The sequence below is a fragment of the Macrosteles quadrilineatus genome, unplaced genomic scaffold (genome assembly GCF_028750875.1).
Source record: "Macrosteles quadrilineatus isolate MER2022 unplaced genomic scaffold, UCM_ALF_1.0 Scaffold_3__2_contigs__length_128488019, whole genome shotgun sequence".
In the NCBI taxonomy this organism is placed as follows: Eukaryota; Metazoa; Arthropoda; class Insecta; order Hemiptera; family Cicadellidae; genus Macrosteles; species Macrosteles quadrilineatus.
The window spans coordinates 99593167-99620622 of NW_026542596.1; the positions used below are offsets into that span (position 1 = coordinate 99593167).

Sequence of the window (27456 nt, forward strand, 5' to 3'; positions counted from 1 at the left end):
TCTATGGGGACATCAAACCGAGAAGTTAATCGGTCCCGGGTGAAGTCCTACTGTGAAACCTACGGTAATACCTTATTCCCTATATGGAAAATTCGCTGAAACTAAAGTATAATGACTAATATTTATATAAAAGACTTGTAAATAACAGCAGCGTTGTTTAGAGTAAATATTGCCAACAGTTAGTGTAGAGCTCTCAAGTGATATACGGAACCACATTATTTCCCGTGTCAATTTTGAAACAATGCTTCTGTCCGTGTACAACGTGTTGGTTTACAAAGCAAATCGTGTGAATATTCGGTAAAACATTTGTTGTGTGATATTGTATAGAAAACCGGATTATTTTTTAAAATTCTATGTTGGTCGATTTATGCTGTAACACTGCTTGATTGATCATAATTATAGAAGAGAAAATACTGACTTATAACTAAGATGAACTAGGTATAAGCTCAAACCACACATCAGAGGTACTGACTTTTCCTATGGTCAAATGGTCCTTTAAATCCTCTGTTGAAAGCAGTCGGTTATCAATTATAGATTCAAAACTCAACCATTATATAAAAATCATATGGTGTCTGTCTGTATGTGTACTAATAGGTGCAAAAACTACTAAACCAACTGGGCTAAACTTTTACAAAAAATATAACTACCATACCAAGGACCATTATAGGACTATTCACACTTTGATACTGACCGTGGGCTTTGCCCCTTTGGCTTTAAAAGTTCTGAGGTAAGGATTTTAAAAGTAAATATTGATTTGTCTCCATGGCTGCGATGAGAACACTAATAATGTTTGTTTACATTTGCTTTGACATTTCAATGTAAACAAGAAGAACTGCTAAATTGCATATTTCACAATTTCAGACAGCTGATACAAAGAGATTAAATATAATATTTTCCATAACTATGAGGTAGGTTTTTTAATCCGACCTTTTATCATGGATTATTTATTCTAAAACTATGTCAATGATTATAGAAAAAAATATTCTATAACCGTTGCTGTATCAACTCCGGCTCTGCTTTGGATTTTTTAAAGCGTAGTTATGAAAATAATGTTATTGGTATGTTTTCATGCAAACATTGTGAAAATTACAATGTTTAGATGGTTTGTATGAATTTGGAGGCATTTTTTTTTTAAATTTCTAACTGCTTAACATGTGTTGGATAAACTAAACATAAATTACACTTCACAAATTTTTTTTATTTAGGTAAATTTAGTAATTGTGTTTTGCTACACCAATGATTAAATCAAACTAAGGAAAATATCATAAAACTTAGCTGTACATAGTGTTATTTTGTTTCTAAAATCAATTACTGTATGTCTGTTACTGTGTTTACTCAATGGTAAGAGTGAAAATGTAATGAAAAAGGATTATGGGACTAAATAAGAACTGTTGAATTGTTCGTTGATATTTTGTACAGTAAAATCATAGATGCAATGAAACATATACAGTATTACTATTAAATTTTATTCGTCCTTGATCTTGATGTTTTGATAATCATTAGTTTAGTCTGCCATCTTAAATGCTCAATTTCATGTGTAAATTAACTAATAAGCACTAAATATATATAACAAATGTGTTAAGGGTGTGGATAGGTTTATTTACCTTGGGGCAGAGTTGAATAGCAAAAACACTGTTGCGCAAGAAATCACAAACTGAATCATGGCTGGTAACAGAGCATACTATGCTAACCTTAAGATCCTGAAATCCAAGCTGATGCCCCGCAAGACAAAGATGAAGCTGTACAAAACTCTCATTAGGCCTGTTGTTACGTACAGTGCAGAATCCTGGTCCCTTTCTGACAGTGCAGAAACCTGGCCCCTTTCCGCACTGCCACAAAGACCATTAGGGTTGAATTTTGTTTGTAAAAGCGTTAGCGGATGTGTATATTTTATACAACAGATGTAAAGATCAAAATGTTTCGATTTCAGGTCCTCTTCCCGTTGCAAAGCGGGGGTACAACAGCTAGTAAATTGTATTTGTCAAAAAACATCCAAACCATATGTTTATCTCATTATTGGTTCGAACTAGTGACATCAGTTGTTTATGTTTATGATCCATACAGTTTCTGTTCTTATATCTTTGATAACTGTTACAACCATTCCTTTAAGTCAACAGCTGATCTTATGCCTTTGTTTTTTGTCAAATACTGCTCCCATAAGGGTTAAATTGAAATTTTGCCCTAAGAAAATGATTGCTCCAGCCGTCTAGGAGGAGTTTGCGTATTACCGGTATTACGAAATACACAAAAGTCGACGTATAAATTTTTTGAATGGATAGGCTTCTAACAGATTAAAGACCCTCTTTTCTAAAATAAAATAAATAAATGAGATAATAATATCTTATGTTATTGAGTTCGTTTTATTTATTTTAGTTAAAAATTACAATACCACACCATATGAAAGCAGAATTCTCATGAAAAGTAATTAGGAACGTGCCATTAGTATAAAACATAATGCGATTATAACCAATTTGTGCATGCAATACAGTATCTGTAACGCAAAATGAATGCTGTGCCCATATTGCCTATAGCACCATGTGAAGGGACTGTTGGTTGGATTTCATCCAGCCTATGAATATTTAAGTTTAAAGTGTTGTGTATTATTCTAAGTACTAGTATTAGGTTGTAGCTCCCTTACTTGATTTTTTCTTTAAATAAATAAAAAGGATGGATAAGGTATGAAAAAAACGTATAAAGGGTGTTAAAAAAAGGTGGGGATATAATTCACGTGTTTTCCTTGGGTAAAAACAAAGAGAAAATCAAGAATGACATTTTCCCCAAAATCACTTCGTTAACCAGATATCCGCAATTTTTATTTTTTACATAAAAATTTTATCTTTGGATTTTTTTCACCGATCTTTATGAAACTTGGTATGTATGTTAGTAAAGAGACCCATGTTAGAAAAAATGTCATCTTAATTCAACTTAAAATTTTAAAATGGCGGCCATTTTAGTTTTTTAAACTTAAATTACCAAAAAAGGGCTCATTTTATGAAAAAATGCTAAGAACACTTGTATATAGCATTTTTAATTTCCAAGTGCAAAAAGATCAATTAAGAAATACTGTAGCTTAAATAATTCGATTTTTAGTTGTGAAATGGGCAAACCTGAGCTTCTGCCTTTTATTACCATTTTAATACTAAAAATCGTAATATTTCAGCTATTTCTTATTCGATTGTTTTGCACTTGGTACAGTTTGATAGGAAGTTAAAAGTTTTAAAAGTCTTTATGACATTTTTTCATAAAATCAGCCGTTTTTGAGTAATTGAAGTTTAAAAGGCCGCCATTTTAAGATTTTAATTCGAATCAAAAGGAATTGTTTTTCTTACATGGGCCTCTTCTACCTTAACATACATAACAAGTTTCATAAAGATCGGTTGAAAAAACCAGAGATAAAAATGTGTATGTAAAAAATACAAAATGGTGAATATCTGGTTATCTGGATTTTGGAAAAATGTTTTTCTTGATTTTCTCTTTATTTTGACCCAAGGAATCACTACGTCAATTATATCCCAACATATGCACCTTGTATAAACATTGTTTTCAAACAGAAAAATGGTAACGCTAGAAAATATGAATTGGATGTATTAAAAAACACACACTTAAAAAAATTATTACCGTCTACACTAAAAAGGAATACTGGTATCTATAGTTTGCCTTAAATTGATGACAACAAATTAAAATTTTTTACAGACGGAAAATCTGTTAAAGGAAACAAGTGAAATCTCTTTAAACGCTGTTGACAACTACAGAAGATGATCTAACATCTGGGTGATCTGCAGTTTGTTCTCTAGTTATTGTCACATAGTGAGTGGCATATGTCGTACAGCTGGGTGATCTGCAGTTTGTTCTCGAGTGATTGTCACATAATGAGTGGCCCATGTCGTACAGCTGGGTGATCTGCAGTTTGTTCTCGAATGATTGTCACATAATGAGTGGCATGTCGTACAGCTGGGTGATCTGCAGATTGTTCTCGAGTGATTGTCACATAATGAGTGGCCCATGTCGTACAGCTGGATGACCTGCAGTTTGTTCTCGAGTGATTGTCACATAATGAGTGGCCCATGTCGTACAGCTGGATGACTTGCAGATTGTTCTCGAGTGATTGTCACATAATGAGTGGCCCATGTCGTACAGCTGGGTGATCTGCAGTTTGTTCTCGAGTGATTGTCACAGAATGAGTGGCCCATGTCGTACAGCTGGGTGACCTGCAGATTGTTCTCGAGTGATTGTCACAGAATGAGTGGCATATGTCGTACAGCTGGATGACCTGCAGTTTGTTCTCGAGTGATTGTCACAGAATGAGTGGCCCATGTCGTACAGCTGGGTGATCTGCAGTTTGATCTCGAGTTATTGTCTCAGAATGAGCGGCGCATCTCGTACAGCTGGATGATCTGTAGTTTGTTTTCGAGTGATTGTCAAAGACTGGTGAATATTCCACAGTTTACCCTGCATATGGAAACAGAGCAACTGCTAAACAATGCCTAATTTGATGTTTGCCAGTTTGTTTCATAGTTTACTGTCACATGGGAGATGCCATACTAGCGCACATTTGGATGTTTTGTAGCGTATTTAGTAGTTCTGCTTTATTCTGTTTTGCCTGCAGCAACAATTTCCCTTCAGGCAAAACCTCTGGCTCCACCGCTAAGAAAAATATCGTCTTGTCCAGACACTCGAGAGATTCCTGTTGAACAAAAAGACGTAAATAACATATTGTATGGCATATATTTTAAGAAAACTATTTTAGACTCTAATTTGCACTGTAAATAGTTCCTGTATGCTGATTAAATTCCTTTAAAGTTTTAAAATAAAATGAAACTAATCAGTCTGTACTAATCGGTATCATACGTGGTCGTTGAAGCAAAAGACCAGGTATTTATTAGAAGAGGAGACGAATCAATGATAAAACCAATTAGGAAGGGCAATTTTTGGATTAAGTAAAACCCTCTCAGCACCCACAAAAATGGTGGAAATATAAAGTAACCAAAATATTTATATTGTTGAGAGCTCTTGAAGATGCAAAGGACCGAAAGAAGTGGAGGTATTATTTTTTCAGGTCAAATACTTTTCTCGGATTTTAATTGCAATCAGAGTAAGATTATATTAATATACTGTTTAAACTAAGTTAAAGAAATTGCGATAAGTGTCTATTAAGTTGGCAACTGTTATGGAAGGGTAAGAATTCACTAACCATAAGAGCCGAGTAGAACTGGTCGTGGCCTTGAAGGTGGTCGCGACGAGCACGCTCAGCTAAACATGCGTGGAGGCCGAAATTGAGCATCCCCAACACTCTGGTCTCGCCTGAGGGACAAACACATGCTGAGCTTAAATCGGAATTGAATAACAAGCTACGAGTCTCACAAGTTTACAAGATCGCCAGGATCCAATAGTCGATGCTGCTGCGCAAGTTGTAAACTTATTTCCTCTACCCTCAAATCATTGGGCCATGTGGGACTATCGCCGAATTGCATAGTTTATTTACACCACAGAGAAGCCTGTTTACACGCATTCATGGCCAGTAAATTGTATGCAGGAAGACATTGTTATTTAACAATGTTATTTGAACAGAACATGTTTTTATTTTGCCTATGTGTTTTGTCACTAATGTCGTTTTTATTCTTTTTCGTAAGGGAACTATCCTAACCTTGGTCAGATTTTATGGCAACTAATAGGTAACCCAGCATAGTATTTACTCCCAAGTAAATGTTATTGCAATAATTCGGACACCAAAGCCTACCAGGTCCCTGACTCATATTGTAACTCATATTGAGTTTATTTGAGTTCTTGTTATTTCAGTGTCCAATAATAACTGGGCTCATTTTCAAACCAATAGAACGTCTACAGCCATTCCTTAGCGATCTTCTGATTAAGCCAGCACCATGCCGCTGTCCAGAAGTTCCTTCCACCATCCCTAGTATTCGTCCTAGTTGAAAATACAAGTTTCTAAAACTTACAGTTAAACGAGCAAATGTTTCACCTGGTGCTATGAGAGACAGCAGCTCCAGCAAGTCCCTTGTAAGGTTGACCTTGTACTGGAGGCATTCTGGAGACAAACCCCGTATACCCTGCGGAGTCTCTTGGCCCATCCTCTCAGCGATCGCCAGCCTCACCTCGGTCAGGTAGAAGTGGTTCTGGTGAAACTTGGACCTCCATTTCTCCAGGAACTTCGTCGACTCTGAGAGGTTCTTGGACTGCAGAGTGGCAAGTTCCTGGCCAGCCTACATTGCAACAAGAATGCAACAGACAACACGAATATGAATACCTCTGTTTTGTCTCCTTTTGAAGCTCGTTTACTTGTATTTTGAAAATTTGTGTAAGCATAGGATGTTTTTCAAACACTTTTGTAAGTTATTTGTATCGTTCACCTTAGATGAAAAGGCTACTTTTACTATTCAGAGTCAATAATATTTGTACGAACCTGTTGCAGCGTAGCCTCGACCTGGGAGTCGTATACGACATGACCGCACGAGTCGCAGGTCCAAGGTGTAGCCTCCACCAAGGAGCACAGACTGGCTGGTAGCATAGTACCCGAGCAGTCACTATAACACAAGGGTTGAATGTAGTTATCTCGTGTCATATAAAGGTTATTTTAAAGTGGCAGGATCATTTAATAACAGGGTAATTAATTATCCTTTGACTCTTATTATAAAACACAAAAACTGTTTCAAAGTTATTTGGTGGTACATAAAGTAGCGATTGAATTTTTGTTTAGTGAAACCTGCAAGTTTTGGAACATCTGATTATAAACATGTGTACGATTCCAACCATAAAATGAGAATAATGTAGTAAACAAACATTAATTATTTATGTTTGTTTACTACATTGGATTGAAGTTTAGAATTTTACATGGTTGCTAACACTTTGTTAGTGGTTCATCTAAGTTAAAACCTTAAAAATATTTATATTTCAGTGGCAAGGCCAACAATAATAAAATGGGAGATACAGACGTGACAGCCGCTACTGAAGATATAGCATCAATCGACCAAAAAGCTGAAACTCGACTAGAACAAGAGATACAGGCCTCAACACGCAACATAGTAGGTCTCGTTAGTTCACCCTCTTTATTCCGTAAATCACACGTACCAGATGTAACTGAGTTACTAGACAACCTCAACAGTGAAGAGTTGACCGCCTTGAGAGCACACTTTTACGAGAAAAAGGTCGACGAAAAGATCAAAGAGCCAAAAGGAAGTGCGCACCCTCGTTTTTGTGGATTCAAATTGAACAAAGATGAGTTTCTATCAGCGATACAAAGTGTAATGGCCACCTCGCAGTACAATGATGCTGCTGAGGATTTGTTCGAGCTTCTGGTGAAGAATAACGCGGAGGAACACACGGGATACCTCTGGTGGGAGCAGCTACTGGATGAACTGATAGACTTTATGTCGGAAAAGACAAAGTCACGGCCTGGAGACATTGTGAAGGAGTCGTTCTGTAGTCTCCACGCAATGTCTCACTGCAGGAGGGAGACGATAGTAAGAGTGGTGGTGGTGGAGACGGCCAAGTCGTTCTGCTACGTGGTCGTGTCCAAGTACGGCAAGGTGGGGATATACGACTGGAACATGAGTCTGTTGGAGCAATACGAGGTGAGACTGAGTACCCAGATAGCTACGACAGCCGGAGGAGAGGTACGAAGGACGACGTGGGTGGTTGACGCGGTGCACATGACTGACGCCGCGACACTCCTAGTGGCAGCGAGTGACCGGAGTCTACACTTCTACTCTATGTCTGGACTGGTGTGTGTGCCTGTCTACCGCATCTCAGGCCTCCCCAACACACCTACGTGCCTGCACTACACACCGGGAGTGGCAGACAGCGTGTCCATGCTGCTAGTGGGGGACGACCAGGGATCCATCGCCACTGTCTACTTCCATCAGCCACAATACGCTCTGTTTAAACGAACGAGCAACGATTCTTTTGACGAGTACTTCTGGAAAGAACTGAGCTCACAGAAAGCGTGGGTGACGATCACCATGGATCAAGGAATCCACAAAGACGAGATCCACAGAGTGGAATACTTTAGCGACAACAACACCGTCGTCAGCTGCAGTAACGACCCGAGCACCACAGTGATCATCCGTTACATCGTCGGTCGGCGGGCTCCTTACGTGTTCAAGATAACTCGAGGAGTGAGATGTTTCCATCTAGATCGCTCGCTGAGGCTCTTGGCCACAGGAGGAAAAGACAGCGTCGTTAGACTGTGGAACCCCATAATCCCAAAGAAACCGGTCGCGTCTTTGTTTGGCCACAAGACTTGTATCGTAGACGTTCGTATTCTTAGACATCTAAGCGTACTTATAAGCATTAGCAAAGATACAGTTGTTAAAGTCTGGGACCTGGTAAAACACACGTGCATGCAATCGCTTCCCCTTCTTTTCCCCGTTCACGGAGCTTTGGCGAGAACCCCAGAGTTCGGGGTGCAATCTTTTTATCCCGGTCCTGTGACGTGTAAGCCACCTTTTGTTATGCCGAGGAAATCTTCGACTGAGTTCGTGTTTTCTCCCCGCACCGTGACGACTGCTAGTTCTAGTGGATTAGAGAGTAGTACAAGCACATCTGACTCCCGTTGGCTGGAGAAGTTGGACTCAAAAAGTGATAACAGCAACGGTCTGTCGAGTACTCATACAGCAAATACCTCAAATAGTAAGCAAGATACAGAAAGTGTTAAAACTACGACGCCCGGTCTTTATAGGCTTCCAACGTTGGCCAGTATTGGTCAAGGTTCTGGTCGTCATGAAACTAGAACTGACACAAGATTCACCAACGCCAGCGAGCGTAGCGATGCGACTACATCTTGTGTCGAGTCGTCATGGACCCGGATGGAGCTGCTAGCAGTGAGTTGCAACTGCGTCGTCATTCTGCAGCTGAGTGAGAGAGACTTGGATGAGAGGGAGGACAGGAGAGTCGGGAACCCTCTGGACCCTCCACTTCGCAATCAAGATCCTGTAGCCCCCTCGCCGTGGTTATCAGTAGACGACGCCTACCTGACTGGCCTCACTGACATCGACGATCTCAAACCACCAGGTGAGTTGGACGCACCACCCACAATACTGGCAACGTTACAGAAGAGCTTGGGTAATGAGATGACCAGAGATCTAGCATCGGTGGCTGCTTCTTGCTACAGTCGCGATTCTCAACAGACAGACCTGAAGCAGATTCGGGCGATGGTTGACCAGTGCGCTCCCCACTTGGCGCTAGGTACCACGGAATTGGAGGACATCCCGTTCAAAATCCCGCCAACAGTCGTCCATCATACACACAGACGGCGGAAAGAGAAAGAGGTCCCAGCGAGAGAGACGAAAGTGACGAGAGCCTCCATGACAATAGACGAGTCCGAGACGTCCACCGTGATGGACACCACAACCACCAACACTAACACCAACACTACCTCTACCTCGACCAATAGGTCAAATAAATACTGATAATAAATGTTTGTTGTCATTCTTGGTTGTTTGGTTGGTTTGAGATTATTGTACGTAAGATTATGGAAGTGTTGCATGTCTATTGAAAAGAAACATAATAACAAAAATACTGAACCATTCATCTCACATTTGCATTCATTATACACAGCCCTCTACCTCAATTGAAGAATTTTTATGTTTTATAATTTGATTTAACACAGGTTTGGCTTTTATTTTTTGTAAATTATTTCTTTAACTTTTGCACTGACCTAGCACAAAGTGATGAGTCTTTAAAATTTAGGCTACGATATTACATTTTGGACTCATACAAAATAACTCTGTTTTATAACAAATATTCGAGTCATCATGTTTTTATTGCCCAGTGTCACATCTATATAATTAATACGCTACATGAAACTTTGTCGGTTGAACTCCTCCGCCATTTCTTAACCGATTTTATCCATTGACGTCTCATTGGAAAGAGCGTGTCGCGTAGATTTGCAAACTGGCCTTACATTTTTGAAAAAATCCCTTGGGCTCTGCCCCAGTGGCTTTGAACGTTCCCATGTTATCCTTATGAAGAACATAATTGTTTACATTTTGATCAGCTGTATAATTTAATTGCTGTTATTGAGCGGAGCGAGCGAAGCGAGCGAAGCTCTTATACATCGACTTTTATGCATTTCGTAATACGCAAACTCCTCCTAGACGGCTGAATCAATCGTTTTCAAATTTTGCATGGTGATAAAGACCATATCGGTGAGTGCCAACATCTATACGGCGTTAAAAAAGTCTCTCAGGAATCCGCCCCACTGGGTCTCAAAGTTTCAATGTAATCCTTATGGAATCAGTATTTGACACATAAACAAAGACATATGATCAGCTGTTGACTTTTGAATGCAGTAGATAAATAATAGCTGATAGCATTATTCCACAGATATTAGAACATAAACGGTGGTATGGATCATAAATATAATCAAATGACGACACTAGCTTGAGGTCAGTGACGTAGGAAGTGGCGAAGGAAGTAGTAAAGGTGAGCAGTCTAGAGTGTGGAAACTGTTTAAGACGATTAGATTTAGGTAGGTATGTGCATTCCTAAAATTCTATGGGAAGGGAGGAAAACGGGTCCGTGACGTAGGAAGTGGTGAAGGAAGTAGTCAAGACGAGCTGCCTGGAGTGTGGGAACTGTTTATGACGATTAGAGTAAGGTATCTGCATTCCTAAAATTCTATGGGAAGGGACGAAAACAGGTCCGCGACGTAGGAAGTGGTGAAGGTAGTAGTCAAGGTGAGCTGTCCGGAGTGTGGAGAAACTGTTTATGACGATTAGATTTAGGTATCTGCATTCCTAAAATTCTATTGAAAGGGAGGAAAACGGGTCCGCGACGTAGGAAGTGGTGAAGGAAGTAGTCAAGGCGAGCTGTCCGGAGAGTGGGAACTGTTTATGACAATTAGATTAAGGTATCTGCAATCCTAAAATGCTATTGGAAGGGAAGGAAACAGGTCCGCGACGTGGGAAGTGGTGAAGGAAGTAGTAAAGGCGAGCTGTTCGGGGTATGGGATCTGTTTATGACCATTAGATTAAGGTATTTGCAATCCTAAAATGCTATGGGAAGGGAGGAAAACAGGTCCGCGACGTGGGAAGTAATGAAGGAAATAGTCAAGGCGAGCTGTCCGGAGTGTGGAAACTGTTTGTGACTATTAGATTAAGGTATCTACAATCCTAAAATGCTATGGGACGGGAGGAAAACAGGTCCGCGACGTGGGAAGTGGTGAAGGAAGTAGTCAAGGCGAGCTGTGCGGATTGTGGAAACTGTTTATGACTATTAGATTAAGGTATTTGCATTCCAATAATGCTAAGGGAAGGGAAGTAAAGAGGTCCGTGACGTAGGAAGTGATGAAGAAAGCAGTAAAGGCGAGTTTTTTGGAGTGTGGTAACTGTTTACGACGATTAGATTAAGGTATCCCCAATCCTAAAATGCTATGGGAAGGGAGGTAAACAGGTCCGTGACGTAGGAAGAGATGAAGGAAGTGGTAAAGGCGAGTTTTTCGGAGTGTGGGAACTGTTTATGACGATTAGATTATGGTATCTTGGTATCTACAATCTTAAAATTCTATGGGAAGAGAGGGAAACATGTCTGCGACGTAAGAAGAGGTGAAGGAAGTAGTAAGGTGAGCAGTGTGGAGTTTGGGAACTGGAAACCGTTTGTAGCAGTTAGATTAATGTATCTGCAATGCTGAAATGCTATGATAAGGGATGGAAGCATGCCCACGACATAGAAAATGGTGAAAGAAGTAGTAAAGGCTAGCAGTGCGGAGTGTGGGCAATGTTTGTGGCAATTAGATTAACGTATCTAAATTCCTAAAATGCTATGGAAAGTGATGAAAACAGGTCCACGATGTAGGAAGTGGCTTAGGAATCAGGTATGAACATATGTTGAGAACCGTCTGTGGCAGTTAGATTAATGTATCTTCAATCATAAAATGCTATGAGAAGGGAAGGAAACATCCCCCACGACGTAGGAAGTAGTAAAGGCTGGCAGTGCAGAGTGAGGGAACCGTTTGGGCAGTTAGATAAATGTATCTAATACTTAAATGCTGTGAGAAGGGAAGGAAACATGTGTATGACGTAGGAAATGGTGAAGGAATTAGTAAGCCTTTCAGTGCAGAGTGTGGGAACTGTCTTTGGCAATTACATTAATGTATCTGCAATCCTAAAATGCTATGGTAAGAGACGGAAACAGGTCCACGACGTAGGGGGTGGTGAAGGAAGTAGTAAAGGTGGGCAGTGTTGAGTGTGGGAATGGATTAATGTATCTACAATGCTAAAATGCTATGGGAAGAGACTGTAGACTGTAGGTTAAAATGATTATGAAGCACGAATCGTTACATAATTCGATACGTATTCAATCGTTTACAATAGAAATTTACAACTGAGTTGACAACAGCTGAGTTTTACTCCATTGAGGCTAAAAACGAATTTTATTTCCTAAAGAGTAAAAATGCTACTTTAGACCCGCAACGCATGCATCAATGACGACTGTTTTCACTGCAGTATGACAAAAACAATATAATATGAACCATTGACGACTCCGCTCAATTTTGTGGATGCTTCTGCGAACGCCACCTAGTTTATTTTTCAATTCAATGAAACGCATTGAGTAGGCTACATTTATTTACTATTTGAGTTTGTGTAAACATAACCCCAAAGACTGATCGAATTAGCATGGTTGTATCTTAAATTTGTGTGTATATTTATCGTTGTTTTGTGTCGCTACGACGGGTCGTGTTAGCATGATTGTAATTTAAATTTGTGCATTCATCGTTGTTTTGTGTAGCTATAATTTGTTTATTTGTTGTTTTTTTAATGCCTCCGACGCGACGACAACGAAGCATAGACAGGACGCGTAATCGTGATAACGACCGCAGCTACAGAACAGTGTGCTGCGTAATAGCATAGATAAAAGGAGTACTTATATCAATATATTTATATCAATACTTGATATTGATATTGGTATGATTGATAAAATGAGTACTTCTTTTAATCTATGGTAATAGGCTTAATCACAGTCAGCACCTGACCCTGGACAAACTCAAGTATTAGGTTACAAATGCGCCCTTTAACACTACCCCAAAACGACTTTTCGTTCTCATTAGTCCTCTATCATGACCTGTGTTGCCTGTACAACGAGGCATTTTAAGACGGAGAATCCCGGCCGGATTGCTTTAGGTTTATCAATAACGAAGATAAACATGATCTGAGTTACACACCGGTAATCTTTGAGTTGACTCTTTTAAACACATTGTAAGTATGACTGTTATTCGTTTTGAAATAATTCCGGTAATACTTTGCAATTGCTCGAATTCGAGCAACATGTACACTAGTCTATATAATTAATACGCTACATGAAACTTTGTCGGTTGAACTCCTCCGCCATTTCTTAACCGATTTTATCCATTGACGTCTCATTGGAAAGAGCGTGTCGCGTAGATTTGCAAACTGGCCTTACATTTTTGAAATAGTCCCCTGGGGCTCTGCCCCAGTGGCTTTGAAAGATCCCATGTTATCCTTATGAAGAACATAATTGTTTACATTTTGATCAGCTGTATAATTTAATTGCTGTTATTTATGTTTCAATTCAATATTTACTATTTGAGTTTGTGTAAACATAACACCCAAAACGGATCGTGTTAGTATGGTTGTATCTTAAATTTGTGTATTTATCGTTGTTTTGTGTCACTATGACGGATCGTGTTATCATGATTGTAACTTAAATTGGGTACACTTCCATATCTGTTGACACAAACAACCGAATGAGTAATATTGGTTATTCGATTGTTTAATTCGATATATCGTTTGGTTGGTTAGGTTAAGTTAACCTTACCTAACTAACCAAACGATATATCGATCGATATTTTCATTTGGTTGTTTGTGCCAACAGATATGGAAGTGTACCCCTTAAATTTGTGCATTTATCGTTGTTTTGTGTTTGTGTGGCTATAATTTGTTTATTTGTTGTTTTTTTCTAACCAAACGATATATCGATCGATATTTTCATTCGGTTGTTTGTGCCAACAGATATGGAAGTGTACCCCTTAAATTTGTGCATTTATCGTTGTTTTGTGTTTGTGTGGCTATAGTTTGTTTATTTGTTGTTTTTTTCTTTTAAATGCCTCCGACGTGACAACAGCGAAACATAGACAGGAGGCGTGTTAATGACCGCAGCTACAGAACAGGGGCGCGTAATAGGCTTAACTCATCACAGTCAGCACCTGACCCTGAACAATCTCAACTATTAGGTTACAAATGCACCCTAACACTATCCCAAAACGACTTTTCGTCCTCAATTGGTCCTCTATCAATGACCTGTGTTGCCTGTACAGCGAGGTATTTTGAGAAGGAGAAAACCGGCCGGAATGCTGTAGGTTTATCAATAACGAAGATAATCATGTTCTGAGTTACACGCCGTTAATCTTTGAGTTGAATCTTTTAAACTCATTGTAAATATGACCGTTATTCGTTTTGGAATAACTCCTGTAATACTTACAATTGCTCGAATTCGAGCAACATGTACACTAGTTAGTCATTAATAAACGATCCGTCATCTTTAAGTACAGTTTCACTAGGAGGAATCTATGCTTTTCAGTCTACCATGGTGAAGTCTCCTACCTTTTTTCGCATAGAATGGCGCTAAAGTAAGTGCCCATCTCGGTCGGGTCGAGACACCTCGGGCACTGACAGGTAAAGAACTTTGTGTCCCGCAGGTGGTACTGTCGGTTCACCGTGCCCCAGAGACAGTCTGTGTAGCAGATGGAGAGATGTTGCCCGGCGGACACCTTGACCACGGCGCGGAGGACGAGGCTAGCATCACTAGCGAAACTCTTGGCACAGTTGGGGTGACAGCTATGCTCCAACATGGAGGAGAGGTCGTAGACAGCGACGTGGGCTGGCTGGGTGAGAGGTACTTCGTGGCCGTTGACCTGACAATAGAACCGGCTATTTAATAAAACTCGTGCGTCTGCTTAGAAAATCATTTACAAGACCTAAAACTTTGGGGAATTTTTGACATTTTTTGTTTATAGAATCCGCTTTAACTCTACAAATTGAAACGTGTTAATCAACACATTTTCAAGCTGACCATTACAAAACTGGTCAGGCAAACAAAATCAATGTTAAAGGTACAAAAGATTCAACATTTCATTGACATGTCAAGAAACCTACTACAACTACTACTGTAGTAAAAGGTGCAGCAAATTTTCTAAATGTATCCATGGTCAAGGCAATTTTAATAACTCGTGTATAAATTGCAAAGTCATCTTCGAATCAAGCCTACTACAGCATTGGTGAATTTCTAAATGGACCTCTAATACCTCTATGGTGTTTTTGGCCTCTGGGGACCTAAAACAAAATAGCTTATTCCCTATATGAGAAATTCGCTCAAATCCGTTCCAGTGACTTAAAGTCAACAAGGACCCCTACAGAATTGGCGACATGTCCAACAGTTTGCCAAAATGCATTCAACGTCAAGAACAATTAATTTTTAACTGTGGCATCGGTGGATAACTAAATGGGAAAAGCCAAGTCAACATCTTATCCTTTCGTAATGTGCGACTGTTAATATTATCCTTTTATTTCGTGTTAATTCCTCGGGGCTGTTTTAGGACTTTCTCCTCTTCAGATTGTTTGCGAATGCTAACTGGTTCAATTCCCGGCACATCCACAAACATTTAATGAGTTGGCATAGGTTATGCGTTGAATTTACTTCATTAAAAATGCCACTGGTATAAACTCAAGAAAAGAAATAAAGCCCTGATGTCGAACTCACTTGTATGATTCCCCAGATATCCATGATGTCCTCGTCACTAAACTCGTCCTCCAGCTTGTAGAACCTGCGGAGGAACTGAGCGACGGTCCTGGTGTCTTCCTTGTACTTGTGTGTGCCTCGTCGCTCCTCTGTGTGCGACTGCAGCTTGCACAGTCTGCCCCACAGTCCAGGGCTGTGTCGCTTGGCGTAGCACAGTCGCAAGGTCGTGATACACTCGTAGCTCGGGTGTGGAGTTATGAACTGCGAGATCTTTACCTGAGAGGCAACACTCCGTGTTAGCAAACAATGTAAATTGTTCTTGTTGTTCATGGAAAGGGTAAATGAATCATGATGAAAAGTTGCCAAATTGAGCAAATTTTCACCACATATCATTCTTACTTTATCTGATAACAATAACATCTTTAAAACTAACTCGACTTTCCAATCAAGAAAAAACAATATTATTCTGTCAACTCTTATCCAGGAGTAAGCCTATAAAATATGATGTAGGTTTTGGAATACGCAAGATCCAATAATTGAAATGAGACTTCTACTACAACATTTAAAAAATGTTTCAGACTATTCATAATGAAATCTTGGGGTTTGGTATGACTTGATACTTGTTTGTTTCTAGATAAAATTTTGTATACATCCCTAGCAATATGACTGTGCCCCTGAACATTTTTATGTATGTTTCCTGGTGTTCAGGGGCACACCCATATTGCTTATCATTGTAATAATAATGGCAATCAAAAATATAACCGAGAAGAAGAAGTAGCCTATTCATCTCAAACAATTTGACGATCCTCTTGGCTCTTAAGCTTTTTTTATCCCTAAATCTTTTTTTCAACTGGACAGAAATATCTAATTTACTGAGCAATGAGTCTCATTTGAGTTCAACAACAAAGCTTGGTGTGTAACTCAGTTCTAGAATTACTTGGCTCTCCTACTATCTAGAGCATCCTCTTCTTTCACTTCTTCTCTCTTCACAGTTCTACAATTCAGATACACATGCATAACAAGGTTCAGTCAAATAACCCAGTCTTCAAACTTAGCACGAAACCCCCTAAGTAGCTGGGATTGACTCACTGGATTCTTTCTCTTGTCCATGGTCCACCGACACTCGGGCAGGTGTTGTTTGGACTCTCTGCATTTCGGTTTGAGACACAACGGCCAGCCACACTGTGAGCAGGGCTCAGAATTGTGTTGTGACACAGCCTGTAGACAGCTCAGACACACCGGACCTGTCACCTGTCAAGGCAATAACAGGACCAATACACAAGGGGCTTACTATTAACGACAAAGCCATTCGAACGTAATTTAGATTATAGAACCAGACTGTAAATAGGCCTACATCGCAGTATCTGCTATATTCTCACCCACGATATTCGTGCCAACGCCGACACACCAAGGTGCGTTTTCAAAGCGAAGATGAGTTAACGAGTAATGTGATGACAGCTTTGTAACTACCTGATGAGTTACAATTCATCACGGTAAATATGTATTCATGGTTATCTAGCCAGTAGGTATAATTAATGACGAAGGACATGCATGGGTCTGACCAGGGCTGGATTATCCTCTAGTCACACCAGGTGCTTCACCTAGAGCGTCTTCAGTAGGATCATATTGACCTTTAGGGATGTCAAGTCGAGATACAGTCAGGGTTCGGTACAAAATCTCAAATCCGAATTCTGATTCCCAAAAACCTAGTTCAAAATTAAATCAAAGTACATAGTCCAGTCAATGAATGATCCAAAAGTAGGTGTAGAGTGCGTGAGCAGGTAACTAAGCGATTCCTTCAGAAACTTGTTCAGGGGGCTTAGGGTGTTAACATACCAAAAGTCCTGACTCCTAGGTGGTGAGCCAGGGGGTTGAGGGGGGAAAAAGGGGGGGAAAGGTACGCATTTTGGGTTTTTTGATTATATCTCGAAAACTATCAACTTTTTGTATACTATAGTAAATTATAAAATTGAAGAAGATTAAATTTTCTACAAGAAAAGTATATAATGTGTTTATTTTGGTTCAACAGATTACGAGTTATAACTTATTTAATTGACATATTATTAAAATACTCCTTCCATAAGAAATACATGTAAATTAGTATGCGAAATGGGGCGAATCCTATCCGCCCAAAGGAAATATAAATGATATTCTGGAAATCTTGACAAAATCTCCAGTAATTTGACACTTTAATCATTAAAATTGATCTAAAATTAAGGCGAGGGCGAGGTAACAAAATATCGAGTTTTGGTGTTTTTTTATTGGAAATATAAAAAAAACCTTAAATCATCCCATTTTTAAACGCTCACCCTCGCCTTAATTTTGGATCAATTTTAATGATTAAAGTGTCAAATGACTGGAAATTTTGTCAAGATTTCCAGAATATCATTTATATTTCCTTTGGGCGGATAGGATTCGCCCCATTTCGCATACTAATTTACATGTATTTCTTATGGAAGGAGTATTTTAATAATATGTCAATTAAATAAGTTATAACTCGTAATCTGTAGAACCAAAATAAACACATTATATACTTTTCTTGTAGAAAATTTAATCTTCTTCAATTTTATAATTTACTATAGTATACAAAAAGTTGATAGTTTTCGAGATATAATCAAAAAACCCAAAATGCGTACCTTTCCCCCCCCCTTTTTCCCCCCTCCACCCCCTGGCTCACCACCTAGGAGTCAGGACTTTTGGTATGTTAACACCCTAAGCCCCCTGAACAAGTTTCTGAAGGAATCGCTTAGTTACCTGCTCACGCACTCTACACCTCATTCCTTGACTGGACTAACAGTAATTAGAAAAATCTTCATAGAATCTACTGTAAAATCGATTTTATTATCTACTTTATTTTGGGTTAACCTGTTCGCAATGGCTCTGGAAAATTGATTCGCAAAAAGGAAATTGCTCTGTTCCCTCAGGGGTGTGCTAATTAGTTAACCATCTTGGTTAGAGGGTACAAACATTCAGTTTAGCTTTGGACGTAAAGTCAACCTGGGCCTGATTCTGACAAGGGATCTACGTGTAAAACCTGGTTTGAAGAATCGTCCTTTTACAATCAAAACTAATTTGATTTGTAAGTTTTACTCCTACTATATGAGATGCCGTAAAGAATACTCTGGCTTCGTGTCAATAAAACCATTAGCTTTAATCACAGTGACAATAAGGACTTGTATGTGAGCTGAGTTTGCCAACGTGTGTTTAACTAGGGTTGTGGGCGGAAGTTTTAAATGCAGAAGACAGTTGGCAAGCTCCAGTGACAACTAAATAGAATTCTACACCTCATAACTACAACGTTTAAATTGGCTTAGCAAATCATACGCCTCGTGGAAATGTTAATTTCTGTTCTGTTTTATGTTTCCTATTTATAATTCGCACGATTGCTCGGGAGGTGAGCAAATAGTCCAATGTCAATAGTGCCAAGTAAATCGTATAGTCTACAAGTAAAACAATAACCGTCTGTAAGGTAATGCAAGGAATAACTTTGATTTTGGATTACTGTATTTTCAAAGCCTAACTAGACTCTATTTACAACGTGTATTACTTGAATAGTTTTCGTTGTAATTAAAAAAAATAATTTACCGTTTTAAAAAGGAAGCCGGTTCAATCAGCTCGTGTAAATTGACAATAATTGATTGTTATTTGAACAATATGAAAAACAAAATCTGAAAAATGTCAAATTATTTCGGTTGGTATTGATTGTTACATTATTTTATCGCCAATGCCAATGCTGATTATGTTTTATTCTAGGGATTTTAAAAGCATTAGCCTACTTTAGTCAACAAATACATTGATAACTGCAGTTTTTGCCACAGTGTGACGAAATACAATACAAACACTTATGGATTTGTACCATCACATTCGTTTTAAAGAGAAAGAATGTGTTACTGTATATCACAAGAAATAGTAGTTTGCATTAACACTATTTACGCGAGTTATACTACTTTACCTACAACAGTGTTTTAATTAGGTACTAAAAATCACTAATAAATTCTAGGAGAGGTCATGTTTTCGTTTATTCTCTCATTGCCACTGACAGTGATGCAACGAAACATTGTACCAAACAAAAATTGCACCACTCAACAATTAAATTGGACTGAACAGCTGATTAGTTGAAGTTCGAATAATTACAATTTTACTTCTTCTCTCTCCTTGAACATCATTAGTCCGTCCCCTTGTTGTTATGAGTAAAACATGGTAAAACTATGCTGTTATGAAAGTAAACAATGCTGTTATGTAAAAATGTTCAATTCTAAGAACTTAACTAAAACGGTTACTTAAAAAACACGGTCGTAGGTAAGCTTATATTAAACAAGTTTTTTATGTTATAAGACTACTTGACATTGGGTGACTCACCTGACTTGGTCCTTGCAGTAGTGGAGGCTCCTTGAGGATGACCTCCCCAACGGCAATATCTCGAGTAGCTACTAGGTGTCGTCCCAGCACTGGGTCCTCACAAACCTGCAGACAAACATCCATCGCCTGCTAATGGGTAGTTTAAATATGAATCAGATCAGATTAAACATACCCTCTTGCAGATTTTAGAAGATTCTGAATCACCTAGAACTCAATGCTTCGGTTGGTTCCGTTCGGTTTATATTAAGAGTGATTTGTTGATACATTATGAATATTGTTATTTGTATTATTTTAACCTGTTCTTCCGATTGAAACTATGTAATTACTAACAACAACTTGTCCTCTGGTCAACTTTCAGTTGAAACCGTCATTTGCCAAAATCAAATACAAATAAAACAAGCATAGTATTTTACAATACGATAATACGCCTACGTGCACTGGTCAAACAGACAACATCCTCCACGTCACTTACTATTGTCAAGACTTGGTAGTCGAAGCTTACCTTGAAAGGTTTGCATGTATGTTTGTGTTTAGCCCAGTCCAGTTTCTGGTGTTCCTTGTTGCAGTAGTAGACCTGACAACATCCTCCACATCACTTACTATTGTGAAGACTTGGTAGTAGAAGCTTACCTTGAAAGGTTTGCATGTATGTTTGTGTTTAGCCCAGTCCAGTTTCTGGTGTTCCTTGTTGCAGTAGTAGACCTGACAACATCCTCCACATCACTTACTATTGTGAAGACTTGGTAGTAGAAGCTTACCTTGAAAGGTTTGCATGTATGTTTGTGTTTAGCCCAGTCCAGTTTCTGGTGTTCCTTGTTACAGTAGTAGACCTGACAACATCCTCCACATCACTAGCTATTGTGAAGACTTGGTAGTAGAAGCTTACCTTGAAAGGTTTGCATGTATGTTTGTGTTTGGCCCGGTCCAGCTTCTGGTGTTCCTTGTTGCAGTGGTAGACCTGACAACATCCTCCACATCACTTTCTATTGTGAAGACTTGGTGGTAGAAGCTTACCTTGAAAGGTTAGCATGTATGTTTGTGTTTGGCCCGGTCCAGCTTCTGGTGTTCCTTGTTGCAGTGGTAGACCTGACAACATCCTCCACATCACTTACTATTGTGAAGACTTGGTGGTAGAAGCTTACCTTGAAAGGTTAGCATGTATGTTTGTGTTTGGCCCGGTCCAGCTTCTGGTGTTCCTTGTTGCAGTGGTAGACCTGACAACATCCTCCACATCACTTACTATTGTGAAGACTTGGTGGTAGAAGCTTACCTTGAAAGGTTAGCATGTATGTTTGTGTTTGGCCCGGTCCAGCTTCTGGTGTTCCTTGTTGCAGTGGTAGACCTGACAACATCCTCCACATCACTTACTATTGTGAAGACTTGGTGGTAGAAGCTTACCTTGAAAGGTTAGCATGTATGTTTGTGTTTGGCCCGGTCCAGCTTCTGGTGTTCCTTGTTGCAGTGGTAGACCTGACAACATCCTCCACATCACTTACTATTGTGAAGACTTGGTGGTAGAAGCTTACCTTGAAAGGTTAGCATGTATGTTTGTGTTTGGCCCGGTCCAGCTTCTGGTGTTCCTTGTTGCAGTAGTAGACCTGACAACATCCTCCACATCACTTTCTATTGTGAAGACTTGGTAGTAGAAGCTTACCTTGAAAGGTTTGCATGTATGTTTGTGTTTAGCCCAGTCCAGTTTCTGGTGTTCCTTGTTACAGTAGTAGACCTGACAACATCCTCCACATCACTAGCTATTGTGAAGACTTGGTAGTAGAAGCTTACCTTGAAAGGTTTGCATGTATGTTTGTGTTTGGCCCGGTCCAGCTTCTGGTGTTCCTTGTTGCAGTGGTAGACCTGACAACATCCTCCACATCACTTTCTATTGTGAAGACTTGGTGGTAGAAGCTTACCTTGAAAGGTTAGCATGTATGTTTGTGTTTGGCCCGGTCCAGCTTCTGGTGTTCCTTGTTGCAGTGGTAGACCTGACAACATCCTCCACATCGCTAACTATTGTGAACACTTGGTGGTAGAAGCTTACCTTGAAAGGATTGCATGTATGTTTGTGTTTGGCCCAGTCCAGTTTCTGGTGTTCCTTGTTGCAGTAGTAGACCTGACAACATCCTCCACATCGCTTACTCGCGTCCTTCTGGCAGATCACACAACTCTGTCCTCCCATCCTGAAAAACGAAAGGAAAAGTTTTACAATAATTAAAAAGGTATATAACAGTATGCTGAAGAAATGGAAGGCATCGTATTTTCCCTGAAAAACTGCCTCTGTTAACTAAAATCAGAGATTAATCATAGACCCTTTTTGATTCCCTGGAGATAGTATGTATGTTTGTGTCCGATGTATTTGAAGGTCATTTTGTAGCTATTTTTAACCAACGAAACATGTTTTACCTAGGTTTAACAAATGTTTTATAAACTAATTGTTTTCTGGCATAACCAAAAAGGTAAGCATAAAGTGTAATGACTACCCTGACATAAAAGATGAACTAATGCACTTACACTTTAGCAACGCGACATGCATCTAAACTGGCTTCAGATTGTACAATATGATGAAAAGTGTAGAAGCACTTTATAAGTCAGTGCTAATACAATGTAAAGTTTATCAGAGTAGATTTTATCAATTTGTTATCTTAGTTAACCATACAAACAACATTGAAAATATATTAGCGAATTTCCCATATAGGGTAGCTATTACCGTAGTACTCATTGTAAGACGTGGACGCGGGACTGATTTTTTTTCATTTTGAGGTCCCTAGAGGCCAAAAACACCATCCGTTCAAATTCATATATATATATATATATACATATATATATATATATATGTGTGTGTGTGTGTCCGTTAGCGCGATAACTCGAGCAAAAATTATCCGATTTTGATGAAATTTGGTACAAACGTGTAAACATACGTTTATTCGAACGAGTTCGCGATCCAGCATACTGGACCATGGGAAAAGGGATTTATGGGGGGTTTTATGGGGTAAAAATGTGTTTTTCCCATTTTTTACCCTAAAAACAAAAAATTTTGCAATTTCTTTCTAAACCGTTTTGTAGAGCTTAAAAAAAGAAATAATTTAGTATATTGAAGCGCTGTTGTATGCCTAACGGTCACGGAGAAAATTTAATAATAGTTTAATTTAAAATTCCCATGTTATTCTTATGGAGAAAATAAAAATTGTTGTAGTTTACTTGTTTATGGGTATATATTGATAAAATTTGGCAAATTTATTTATTTCATCCCATACTATTCACGTATGGTCAAAAAACACTTTTTACCTTCCCCGTAGCAGCAAACCTAAGCACTTGTTAAATCTAATGTTATTTAAATAGGGAATAAATATGTCTTATTTATGGAAATATTTGAGTAAAAATGTAATCAGACAAGTTAAAATTCGCTTAGTCTGCAGGTTTGCTGCGGCGGGGGTATTCTAATAATAATACGTTTCTGTAAAAATATTACATAATACTTTATTGTTTCATGGACTTCATTATTAAATCCTTCAATACAATAACTATACTACGTATATTTACCACAAAGAGCTGTGGTAAACTTTCGAATATTATAAACACAAACTGTATAGAACATAAACATAACTTACGTCACTGGCCAAATGTAAAAATGTTTGTAATTTTATTTAAATTACGTCAACAATTTTAAAACCATACTGTAAGGCTATTAGCATAAGATTCGGGCCAGTGACGACATTTATGTTTATGATCCATACAGTTTCTGTCGTAGTATTCGTGGGTTGACTGTGGGAAGTTATTTGTACATATCAAATTAAGAGACTCAAAAGCCTCTTCGTCCAACACTAATGATTCATACATTTTATTTATCACCAATTAGACACGTGGTGTATTTACTGCCGTGTTCAGCTGCTTGTGTAGCTGCTTACCTCACACAGCGTGAGCTGGCAAAACACTCCGATGCAGTTGGACATGAATAATTTATCAGACTTTCCCCTGGCACTATATCCGCACTGTGTTGGATACACTTGATATGTTTACCCAAGAATAATTTGATTAAATGACCTGAAAATGATCGGTTTTTGTATATATTCTGAGATGGGGACGCCACCTAGGTGCGTATGTCAACCTAAATATGCGTGAAACGAGTGTAATCTGTGTAGCTTTGTTACTGACTAAGACCAGCTGTTTCATTAGTCAGGACCATCTATAATATTAAAACGTAATAGGGGTTTTTTTTATTTCACGATTCTGAATCAACCACTCGACGGATTTTCATTATGTTTGTGTTGAAAGAAAGATAATTTTGAGAACTAGGGAATGTCGAAGCCATAATTTTAGTTTAGGGTCCCAGTTATTTAGAAATTAAGTTTTAATTTTTGAAAAGTCTAGCAGCCGACGCTAAGATTTTAAACTAGCTTTTGGTATGATATAATTTGCTTAACATAACAGCTGTAAACCACCTTACCACACCACCTACGGTAAATCCTTATTCCCTACATGGGTAATTCACTCGCTACAATTATGATTCTTCCAATAGAGATATTATTTTATATTTGCAGCTGCATTGAATGTCCTACAGGGAGGATTCGCTTAAAGACAATGTTTAGGGATAAACACATTATAAGCAATACACCTACTGATTATATGATCAGAGGGACGGACTAGGGATGCTACATGTTTATATTTAAGGGATGATACAATTAGAGCTTGTGCTAAGAAGTGATAACAAGTGAGCTTTCATTGAGGAACAATCATATTTGAGCTTCTGTCAAAGGATGATGGCATTGGACTATACGGGATTGTGATACTAGAACTTATTGAGAGATGATTACAGAGCTTATGTTAAGATGTGATGAAATTAGAGCTTATACCAAGGCATGATGGTATTTAAGAGATGGTGATATTACAATTATGTTAATGTATACTTAGGTTAAGGGATTACGGTATTGGAACTTATGTTAATGGATGATGATATGGGAGCCTATGTTAAGGGATGATGATAATGGAACTTATGTTAATGGATGATGATATGGGAGCCTATGTTAAGGGATGATGATAATGGAACTTAGGTTAATAGATGATGATATGGGAGCTTATGTTAAGGGATGATGATAATGGAACTTAGGTTAATGAATTATGATATGGGAGCCTATGTTAAAGGATGATGATAATGGAACTTAGGTTAATAGATGATGATATGGGAGCTTATGTTAAGGGATGATGATAATGGAACTTAGGTTAATGAATTATGATATGGGAGCCTATGTTAAAGGATGATGATATGGGAGCCTATGTTAAGGGATTACGATATTGGAACTTATGTTAATGGATGATGATATGGGAGCCTATGTTAAGGGATGATGATAATGGAACTTAGGTTAATGGATGATGTTATGGGAGCCTATGTTAGGGGATGATGATAATGGAACTTAGGTTAAGGGATTACGATATTGGAACTTATGTTAATGGATGATGATATGGGAGCCTATGTTAAGGGATGATGATAATGGAACTTAGGTTAAGGGATTACGATATTGGAACTTATGTTAATGGATGATGATATGGGAGCCTATGTTAAGGGATGATGATAATGGAACTTAGGTTAATGGATGATGATATGGGAGCCTATGTTAGGGGATGATGATAATATAACTTAGGTTAATGGATGATGATAATGGAACTTATGTTAATGGATGATGATATGGGAGCCTATGTTAAGGGATTACGATATTGGAACTTATGTTAATGGATGATGATATGGGAGCCTATGTTAAGGGATGATGATAATGGAACTTAGGTTAATGGATGATGATATGGGAGCCTATGTTAGGGGATGATGATAATGGAACTTAGGTTAAGGGATTACGATATTGGAACTTATGTTAATGGATGATGATATGGGAGCCTATGTTAAGGGATGATGATAATGGAACTTAGGTTAAGGGATTACGATATTGGAACTTATGTTAATGGATGATGATATGGGAGCCTATGTTAAGGGATGATCATAATGGAACTTAGGTTAATGGATGATGATATGGGAGCTTATGTTAAGGGATGATGTGATATTGGAACTTATGTTAATGGATAATGATATGGGAGCTAATGTTAAGGGATGATGATAATGGAACTTAGATTAATGGATGATGATATTGGAGCCTATGTTAAGGGATGATGATATTGGAGCCTATGTTAAGGGATAATGATATTGGAACTTGTGTTAAGCGATTATGATATCGGAACTTAAGTTAAATAATGATAATATTGGAACTTATGTTAAATGATAATGATATTGGAACTTATGTTAATGGATGATGGTATGGGAAATTATGTTAATAGACGATGATATTGGAACCTAAGTTAATGGATGCTAATGTTAAGGGATGATGACATTGGAACATGTATCAAGGGATTATGATATTGGAACTTATGTTAATGGTTGATGGTATGGGAAATTATGTTAAGATGTATTTATGTTATGATGTTATTAGAGCTTATGTTAAGTCATATTGAAACTTAAATTGGTTAATGTTCGTATTAAAGATTTGCTGAAAGGGTGGTCATATTGACATTTACGATGGTGGATGGTCGTGTTAAAGGCGATGTTAAGAGTCATATGTGATGTTGAGAGATGATCATATTGGGTTTCAATGCAGGTCCTGTAAGGAGATGGTGTAGGTTACACTGGTTGATCAGATTGGAGGCTGATTATATTGGTGCCGATATTCTATACTACAGAATCTAATAATTTACACTATCTCAAGCTCGAAAAAAAATTAAATGGGTTAAACGTTCTACTTAAACAATTATTTTGAATATTGTATAGTTATAATACTTCATCAAATTAAATATTACACAAGCCACAAATAACTAAAACATATACATTTAATAAAACATTTTAACTACTTAATTTGGTTTAACTGACTGCAAAGCGAAAACGAAAACAAACATAAATAGATATTCAAAAAGGCATAGTTTCAAGCAAATGTAACCATCTAACAAGCGTTATCACGTTGTACAACACGATCAAAACAATTGCTTAACACCAACACCAATTCACGCCGTCAAATATAGCTGATGAGTTATTAATTACTTGCCTCCAATATAAATAGCTGATGCACCCACAATAGCACTATTCCCACTGCGCGCTCCCCTCCTACCTCTCAACCTCACGCTATTATTCTCGGCCCGTTAAGCCTAGGTCGCTATATTTAAACTCCACGCTTCCGAGCCGATTCTTCTTGGCAATAGAACAAACCAATTGTCTTACATCAGTGCCGTGTCTTGAGGCAGACTAATAAATTGTTCCGCGCTGCAAAAACTGTAGACTGAACGGTACTACAGCGCCGCTGTAAACACTGCTCTTAGCCTACACCTGTTAAGAAATTGTGAACTTCTCAAACGGGATGATTT

At 38.4% G+C, this 27456-nt stretch overlaps 1 protein-coding gene across 1 annotated transcript; it reads right to left on the reverse strand.

The window, feature by feature from the left end:
• Nucleotides 1–2348: 2348 nt before the first annotated feature.
• LOC128990578 (SET domain-containing protein SmydA-8-like) lies at nucleotides 2349–27222 on the reverse strand. Its single transcript, XM_054413012.1, has 10 exons — nucleotides 27141–27222; nucleotides 22106–22244; nucleotides 20068–20172; nucleotides 16798–16959; nucleotides 15730–15984; nucleotides 14574–14884; nucleotides 6419–6539; nucleotides 5978–6218; nucleotides 5192–5301; nucleotides 2349–4684 (listed from the first exon to the last, which is right to left on the reverse strand). Exons 2-10 carry the CDS (start codon nucleotides 22241–22243, stop codon nucleotides 4523–4525), a joined length of 1605 nt encoding a protein of 534 aa, XP_054268987.1. The 5' UTR covers nucleotide 22244; nucleotides 27141–27222; the 3' UTR covers nucleotides 2349–4522.
• Nucleotides 27223–27456: the final 234 nt, after the last annotated feature.